General features: G+C 42.6%; 1 protein-coding gene across 7 annotated transcripts in view; it reads left to right on the forward strand.

The window, feature by feature from the left end:
• The window catches only part of LOC116463520 (aquaporin-9), a 74,487-nt gene that overhangs the window by 43,099 nt on the left and 21,910 nt on the right, over nucleotides 1-9,478 (forward strand). For all 7 annotated transcript variants that reach the window (XM_058434693.1, XM_058434694.1, XM_058434695.1 and 4 more), the window contains one exon: nucleotides 3,103-3,229. In XM_058434693.1, coding sequence (XP_058290676.1) covers nucleotides 3,187-3,229 — 43 coding nt within the window. In that variant the 5' untranslated portion in view covers nucleotides 3,103-3,186. The remainder of the gene's footprint in view (nucleotides 1-3,102; nucleotides 3,230-9,478) is intronic.

The following is a 9,478-nucleotide window of genomic DNA, read 5'->3' on the forward strand; positions in this document are numbered from 1 at the left end:
GAAACAGTACAATTTAACTTCAGGGGAGAAATATTAGGTTTGTTGAGAAGAATCTGAATGGACGACAGACCTAAAAATGCTTTCTAGATGGGAGGACCAAGAAAATCAAGCCATGGTGGATACGATAGTGGGCTCTTTTTGAGTCTAAGAAGGGAAACGTATGGCAGTTCTTGAAGGTGAGCTCAGGGAATCACGATGGACCTTTTTATCATCAATACCATAAAAAACAGTTCTCTCATTTTTGGAGGAAAAAAAATATACTGAACACACAGAAGGAGAGAACCAGAATGGGTGGCCAGATCTCCAGCAAGCAGCCCATGATATATTAGAATGCCAATGGTCTGCTGTCCTGGTGCTGTGAATACAGGCAAGAGGAGGCAGTCAAGGGAACAAACCAGGAGGCAGTTACCTGGCTTCGTCGTTGCTTTTCAGGCTACAATAAATACATTTCTAAATTAAGATGCAATGCTGGAAATCTGGGCTCCAATCTTCTGAGCAGCGATTTTGATGAGGGCAACTGAAGTCCCCACATTGCTCATCACTTCTCCTATTTCCTGCAGCACACAGCATTGATTATCCTCCTAAGAAAAGCCATTTCAGCATCTAGAGTGGAAGAGAGGAGTATTAATCATAGTGAAATTTGACAAGGCAGAAGCCTCCACGGACCCACTTGAGCCATTTAAAGCTTTTATGTCCCCTCTAAACTAAAACAAGTGCATGTACATCAGGACCATAAAAGAGGGGAGACGCTTATTTAGAAAGCATTAATAGCTCAGGACTGGCCTCTCTCTTTTGCATCTCTTCTTAGCCCTGGTTGTCTAAATCAAGTCATCTCAGCTGTCAGTGTTGTTTTATTCCTCATTTTAGGAGATACTACTAAAATGTCAGTTCACCTGGAAGTTGTGCCCAGAGCATTTAATTGGATTTACATTAAAATGAAAGAAATATGCCAATGTGGTTTTAATTCTGACAGTTATTATAGTAGTTAAGGATTCTAGAAAAAATAACGTCAAGTCTAGGTGAAATTGTTAGGCTATAAAATGGACTCAGGGGATTTTTTTGAAAAGAGAAAGGGGACATGCTCTTGCTGTAACTATATTTAACATCAGTGTAGGGTACAAAGCTCTCCACCTTTTCTCTGCTTGCTAAGACAAGTGGATGTATCTTAGAACTGGGGACTGGAAGAGACATGAAAGCATCATCTATGTAATTTCTCTGCTGTCAGAGAAAACTTTCTATATGTATTAAATATCTCTTGTTTATAACTCATTTTCCTCTAAAGGACCTCACAAATGAGCCCTGAGGGAGCTGTTTAGAATTAATTCATCATAGTAAAAAAAAACTGTCTTTGTGCAACCTTTCATATTTTAGTTTTAGACCCTTCCATTTTCAGCTCTTTATGAAAAGACACAACAGTAGGTTATTATCTTCCTCATAAAAAGCCTTCACATTGTTAATCTCTTTTTCCAAAAATATATTTGTTTCTGAAATATTTCCTCATATGCTCTATTTTCCTGCCTCTGAATAATATGTATTGCTCAATGCCAAGCCCTCCCTCAAGTTAATTGCTCTTTTTTAGTTATAAAACCCCAACTGGATTCCATGTAATCATCTAGTAATTTCTATACTTATGCCTCCAGGGCCACACTAGCTTTTTAAACTACAGCATGGTGAAAGCTGGTGGTCATTTGCTGTCTCATTTTCCTACCAAACTTGTATGCAACTGTTCTGTCTTTCCCAAGAACCGTCCTTCACCAAGTATTTCTTTAATGGACTGTGATTAAATGGTTTTAACTGATTATTCAATGAGTATGTGGGGCCCATTTTAAAAAAACAATTAGAAAACACATGGGTTTAAAAAAAGAGAGGATATACAGTGAAAAGTTCTCTTCCAATCTTTGTCCCAGTCATGCGCTCCCTCCGACCCATTAGGGTTTAACCCCATTTCTGCTGCTTGTGTATTCATGGAGAGAGATCATGTATATAAAAAGAAATGCATGTAATGTATTTAATACAATTGGCAGCATGTTTTAGCACTGCTCTGCATCTTTTTTTATTTTAATAGTATACCTTGGGGATCTTTCCACTTTGGTGTACACGGATCTCCTTTATTCTGTTTTTGTTTGTTTGTTTGTTTCTATTTTTTTCAGTAGACTAGCAGTCTACTGACTGGATGTACCATCACATATTTATTGCAAACCTTTCTCAATATGGATTTCATTCTCCAAAATATCCTCTACCAGCTGAAGATCGTGGAAGACTCACTATCGTACTTCATTGTGCAACTGTTTGCAGAATGCTTACTATCAGCACAGCACTGGGCTTGGTGCCACAGGGAATACAAGAAGCAGTGAGTTTGGCAGCCTCTGCTCCCTAGGAAACAACAGCCCCATCAGGGAGAAAATACATGAGAATAAGGGGGTACTGATTGCCAAATCTATCCCCCTAAGGTTTTCCTTTGTTTTCTTGCACATCAGACATTTTTTCTAATGCATGGTACAAATGGCCTTTCCCCTTTATTGGATGTGTGTATAGTGGTTTGTGTGCCTGGTCCTGCTTTTATACTGGGAGCCACAAGAACAGAACTGTCAAACTCAAATACCTACAGAGGCCAGGAGGGTGACCTAAATGAGTGAAGGGCAGTGAAGTGAGCCAGTTGGGAAGACATAAGCACTGTTTAAAGGGATCCCCAACTGCTACTGTGAATAACCAGATCTGGTTGATTAAAAGGAACCAGTGGGTAACAGGTACATGGGACTTTTCTTACAACACATGTGGGTCTATAATTATCTCAAAATAAAAAATTTAATTTAAAGAAAATCAGATACCTAGATCATTGTGTGAAATTTCCTGATTTATAAATGTAGGCAAAATCTGAGCATTGTGCAGGCGCAGCAAAACTCATCTATCTGTAAGCCAAATGCAGCCTTGGGTCCACCATTTTGCTATCTGTGTATAGCTGAATCATTGTAATTTGATTTGTATAAAACCCAGGGCAACCCAATCCACGAGTTTGCTTTAAAAATACTTGCTACTGTGAGTTTCCATTACTTTTGACAGTAGCCATGCCCATTTACTTGTTGAGTTTTCCTCCCATTCCAGGTCCTTGGATGCGGCTCTGTTGCCCAAGCTATTCTCAGTCGAGGACGTTTTGGAGGGGTCATCACTATCAATGTTGGATTTTCAATGGCAGTTGCAATGGCCATTTATGTGGCTGGCGGTGTCTCTGGTAAGCAGTAGAAATAATCAATGCTGCTATTAATTCAGCCACTCCAATGTGCCAGCACAGTGCTGGCTGCTTCACATACCTTAATTTATTTATATCTCAAAAATCCTGCAAGAGTGTGTATTGGATCCCATTTTTATAGATAAAATTAAATTTTTGTAGATAAAATTAAAATCACCAACCAATGCTAAGTAACTTATGCAAAGGCAACATTTAACAAGAGACAGAAATGGGGGTTAGAGCTCATAAATGATTCATTCCTAAGTCTGGCCGCTACATCTTATTCTCCACCAGTCAACGGGATTTCTTACTTGCTCTAGCCCACATTTGGAATCCAACTCCCAGATACCCTGTAAATAGTAAAGAGAAGGTCACTCCAACAGAGGCAAGTCCTGGACCTTTATCTACAGCAAACAGGAAGAGTCTGGGTCTCTTGCAAAATGGATGGTGCTTTCATGGACGTGCAGATCTGATCTACAAGGTCTTAGTCTAATCCTGCCCTGAGGAGTGATCTGATTAGAAGCCATTCACGTGGTTCTCACAAGCAAAATGAAATGATGATAATTTAATGCAGTCTAGGCACTTAGGAAGTGACTGCGGAAATGATCTGGTTCCCAAAGACACTCAGAATCTTTCAGCAGCCTGGTGTGGTTCCTCAGAGCATTGAGTCAAGACTTGGTGATACGAGAAGAAAGGGAACTGAGAAACCATGCATGCTGAGCACTGTGCTAAATGCCAGACTGCCTTTTTCTCCCTCTCCTTTACAACAGCACTCTGAGGCGGGTATTACTGACTCCATTCTACAAAGAAATCCCTCCTGAGAGGGAGTCAGTAAATAACTGGAAGCCCTGCAGCTAGTAAAGAAGCAGAGCCAAGATTTGACCCAGGCTCGCATGATCTGCATGACAGTGAAGCTCACATCCTCATTTTTTGTTTGTTTGGTTTTTGTTTTGTTTTGTTTTGTTTTAGGAGGAGTCTCGCTTTTATCGCTCAGGCTGGAGCACAATGGCACAATCTCAGCTCACTGCAACCTCCGCCTCCCAGGTTCAAGCGAATCTCCTGCCTCAGCCTCCTGAGTAGCTGGGATTACAGGCACCCACCGCCACACCCAGCTAATCATTTCGTATTTTTAATAGAGACGGGGTTTCACCATGTTGGCCAGGCTGGTCTGGAGCTCCTGACCTCAGGTGATCCACCTGCCTTGGCCTCCCAAAGTGCTGGGATTACAAGTGTAAGCCACCGCACCCTGCCTGTTTTTTAAGACAGAGTCTCAAACTGTTGCCCAGGCTGGAGTGTGGTGGCAGGATCACAGCTCACTGCAGCCTTGACCTCCCAGGCTCAGGCAATTCTACCTTCTGCCACCTCAGCCTTCCAAGTAGCTAGGACTACAGGCACGAGCCACCACACCCAGCTAATTTTTGTATTGTATTTTTTTGTAGAGACAGATTCTTGCCATGTTGCCCAGGCTGGTCTTGAACTCCTGGACTCAAGTGATCCACTTGCCTCAGCCTCCCAAAGTGCTAGGATTACAGGCATGAGCCACCACACCCAGCCAACACATCCCCATTCTTACACAGCATTTCCAGTGCTCTATTATGAGAAGGGCATTACAAGCAGGTTAGTTGGGCAGAGGATCCTGCAGTTAAGCTGGCTGGCCTGCTAGCAAACACTGCCTCTGTAGCACTGAAGAACAATTGCTTAGACTCCCTGGGAGCTCCTTGGGCTGTGCATCTGGAATGGCCATTGACCAGCTGGCACCCTTTCCATATTACAGCCAGACTCAGATCCAAGGGTGGTCCAGGTTAAGACAGAGTCCTACTCTGTTGCCCAGGCTGGACTGTGGTGGTAGGATCACAGATCATTGTAGCCTTGACCTCTTAGATTCCTATATCTGTTAGCATAGATTGTAACAAATCAAGATTTGTTAGCATGCACAGTGTCTCCATTCAAACTTTTGTCCAGCTTTTGCTGTGATCCCAGCACTGTACTGCTTAACTCAAGAGAAACTCCAAGAAGGGCACAAGAAAAACCAGGGGACTGCCCTAAATATGCCAAGGCTTAACTGCTCCCCCTACAAGCTCCCACTGCGTTCACCAGGTAATGTAGGTGTAGCCATATTTTCAGCCTTTTTTTAGGTAGAGACATGGGGTTTTGGAGTATTTTGCCTGCATAACACCCTGAACTGAACATCATCAAGTAGTTACTTAGAATTAATTGGCCCCAGACCCTACCACTGTTGTTAACACCCTTTACCACTGCAATCCATAACTGTTTGTGTCCACTGATATACCTGGGGATTTCTGCAGTCACTGTAGGAGGAAAAAAGAGAAAGAACCAGCAGGAAGAAGAAAGAGTGAAGAAATGGTGTGAAGTCTTCTGTGGCCCCTAAACTGGGGTTGAGTCCCTATAGTTAGAAGAGTAAGGGCCAAAACTGATGAGACTTCTTTCAGTAGAAGTTGTGTTTCTGGATGAGAGTCAGGACCTGACCAAAATGTTTATGAGCAACTCTGAAACCCTAAAATACAAACAGAGTGGTGTCTGAGACTGGCTGGAAATTAGTAGCATTGGCTTGGAAAGGCAGTCCTTATCTTTCTACCTCTATTTGGAATCTAGCACAGTTCAGGCTCCCTAAGGACTGGTGGCTTTGGGAACATTTTGGGAACATGCAGCACAACACACTGGCCCATCATGACATTTGTGTGGACAACAGCATCAGTGTCAGCTTCGGCAGGTGCAGGAATAGGAGAGGATTGTGTGTGGGAGGTGACTTCCTCATCGTGGCTGCAGATAACATACTGGTTTGTGGGCATATACTGGTTTGTAAGGTCTGCTTGAAGATTCCAAAAGTAACCAATTTATACTGGTCATAAATATGAATGGGATCCCATTTTGTGGTCACTGACTAGTGAGGTCAGCAGATATTTGTCTTTTAAATATAAAACATAACCTTATTGTAAAGAAGTTACAGCATCCTGCTCCCCTGGGAATGTTCCAGTCAAATCCAGTCAGTCAGAGGTCATAATACCCTAATTATGTAGCATCCTGCAAAAAGCATTTAGGCTGTCTAATGGCAATTGCTCTGATGTAGTATTTTATGACTAAAATAAACTTATTGAAAAAGCAAATAGACTTGATTTCACAACAAAATATAGGGTTATCTTGATCACAGGATTGTGTATGGGTGGCACGGAGGAGAGGATTTGCATAGAACAGAACATTGAAGGGGTTCCCTCTGCTCACCTAAGACTTTCATCTTGTGCCCTGTGGGCTCCAGCTGTGCCCGCGGGCCCTTTATGTGAATAATCTGATTGTCCCAGCAACCTTGGCAAAGCCAAGAGTTGAGCGCAGGACTCTCTGACTCTAGTTCTCATGTTCTTTCCAATACACTGCTCTGCCTTGTCCTTGTGATAAACCAGGGTGACCACTCATCTCTGCGGGGAGAAATTTCTAGCAGCCACTTGGCCTCTAACCAGAGGCATCAGGGTGCTGCTTGTCCACCTCTCTCTTTCTTTTTTTTTTTTCTTGAGACGGAGTCTCGCTCTGTCGCCCAGGCTGGAGTGCAGTGGCGCAATCTCGGCTAACTGCCAGCTCTGCCTCCCGGGTTCACGCCATTCTCCTGCCTCAGCCTCTCCGAGTAGCTGGGACTACAGGCGCCCGCCATCACGCCCGGCTAATTTTTTGTATTTTTAGTAGAGACGGGGTTTCACTGTGGTCTCGATCTCCTGACCTCGTGATCCGCCCGCCTCAGCCTCCCAAAGTGCTGGGATTACAAGCGTGAGCCACCGCGCCCGGCCTGTCCACCTCTCTTTCTGAACCTTTCTGCCTCCTCTCCAGCTCTTTTCCTCATTGCTTTGCAAAGCACCCTTCCAGACATACCCTCTCTAACCCCCAAACAACTATTTTTCTCTGTAGATCTCTGTAGTCTGAGCTATCTAAATAAGGCCTCTGATTATTTCTTCAACTTTTTTTTTTAATGGAGTCTCGCTCTGTCGCCAGGCTGGAGTGCAGTGGCACAATCTTGGATCATTGCAACCTCTGCCTCCCAGGTTCAAGCGATTCTCCCGCCTCAGCCTCCCAAGTAGCTGGGACTATAGGCGTGTGCCACCATGCCCAGCTAATTTTTGTATTTTTAGTAGAGACAGGATGTTGGCCAGGATTATCTTGATTTCTTGACCTCGTGATCCACTCGCCTTGGCCTCCCAAGGTGCTGAGATTACAAGCGTGAGCCACCATGCCTGGCCTATTCAGCTTTTATATTGAATACCTACTAAGTGCCTTGCATCATGTGAGGTCCAAGATAAATAATGGTTCCAGCCTCAGGATGCTTAGGAGGAGCTAACAAACAGAAACCTACTTATGGGAAATTTTATTTTGGAAGATGAAATTGTTTTGTTTTTGTTTTTGTTTTTTTTTAACTTCTCAAATATATTTTATTCTTTTTTTATTATACTTGAAGTTTTAGGGTACATGTGCACAACGTGCAGGTTTGTTACATATGTATATATGTGCCATGTTGGTGTGCTGCACCCATTAACTCATTTAACATTAGATATATCTCCTAATGCTATCCCACCCCCCTCCCCTGACCCCATAACAGGCCCTAGTGTGTGATGTTCCCCTTCCTGTGTCCATGTGTTCTCATTATTCAATTCCCACCTATGAGTGAGGACGTGTAGTGTTTGGTTTTTTGTCCTTGCGATAGTTTGCTGAGAATGATGGTTTCCAGCTTCATCCATGTCCCTACAAAGGACATGAACTCATCATTTTTTATGGCTGCATAGTATTCCATGGTGTATATGTGCCACATTTTCTTAATCCAGTCTATCATTGTTGGACATTTGGGTTGGTTCCAAGTCTTTGCTATTGTCAATAGTGCCGCAATAAACATACGTGTGCATGTGTCTTTATAGCAGCATGTTTTATAATCCTTTGGCTACACACCCAGTAATGGGATGGCTGGGTCAAATGGTATTTCTGGTTCTAGATCCCTGAGGATATCCAGGAACTGAACTCAGCTCTGCACCAAGCAGACCTAATAGACATCTACAGAACTCTCCACCCCAAATCAACAGAATACACATTCTTCTCAGCACCACACCACGCCTATTCCAAAATTGACGACATAGTTGGAAGTAAAACACTCCTCAGAAAATGTAAAAGAACAGAAATTATAACAAACTGTCTCTCAGACCACAGTGCAATCAAACTAGAACTCAGGATTAAGAAATTCACTCAAAACCGCTCAACTACATGGAAACTGAACAACCTGCTCCTGAATGACTATTGGGTACATAATGAAATGAAGGCAGAAATAAAGATGTTCTTTGAAACCAACGAGAACAAAGAACATCTTTATTTCTGCCTTCATTTCATTATGTACCCAATAGTCATTCAGGAGCAGGTTGTTCAGTTTCCATGTAGTTGAGCGGTTTTGAGTGAATTTCTTAATCCTGAGTTCTAGTTTGATTGCACTGTGGTCTGAGAGACAGTTTGTTATAATTTCTGTTCTTTTACATTTGCTGAGGAGAGCTTTACTTCCAACTATGTGGTCAATTTTGGAATAGGTGTGGTGTGGTGCTGAAAAAAATGTATATTCTGTTGACTTGGGGTGGAGAGTTCTGTAGATGTCTATTAGGTCCACTTTATGTAGAGCTGAGTTCAATTCCTGGATATCCTTGTTAACTTTCTGTCTCGTTGATCTGTCTAATGTTGACAGTGGGGTGTTAAAATCTCCCATTATTATTGTGTGGGAGTTTAAGTCCCTTTGTAGGTCACTGAGGACTTGCTTTATGAATCTGGGTGCTCCTGTGTTGGGTGCATATATATTTAGGATAGTTAGCTCTTCTTGTTGAATTGATCCCTTTACCATTATGTAATGGCCTTCTTTGTCTCTTTTGATCTTTGTTGGTTTAAAGTCTATTTTATCAGAGACTAGGATTGCAACCCCTGCCTTTTTTTGTTTTCCAGTTGCTTGATAGATCTTCCTCCATCCCTTTATTTTGAGTCTATGTGTGTCTCTGCACGTGAGATGGGTTTCCTGAATACAGCACACTGATGGGTCCTGACTCCTTATCCAGTTTGCCAGTCTGTGTCTTTTGGTTGGAGCATTTAGCCCATTTACATTTAACGTTAATATTGTTATGTGTGAATCTGATCCTGTCATTATGATGTTAGTTGGTTATTTTGCTCGTTAGTTGCTATTGTTTCTTCCTAGCCTCGATGGTCTTTACAATTTGGCATGTTTTTGCAGTG

This window comes from Hylobates moloch, unplaced genomic scaffold, assembly GCF_009828535.3.
Source record: "Hylobates moloch isolate HMO894 unplaced genomic scaffold, HMol_V3 SCAFFOLD_40, whole genome shotgun sequence".
NCBI lineage: Eukaryota > Metazoa > Chordata > Mammalia > Primates > Hylobatidae > Hylobates > Hylobates moloch.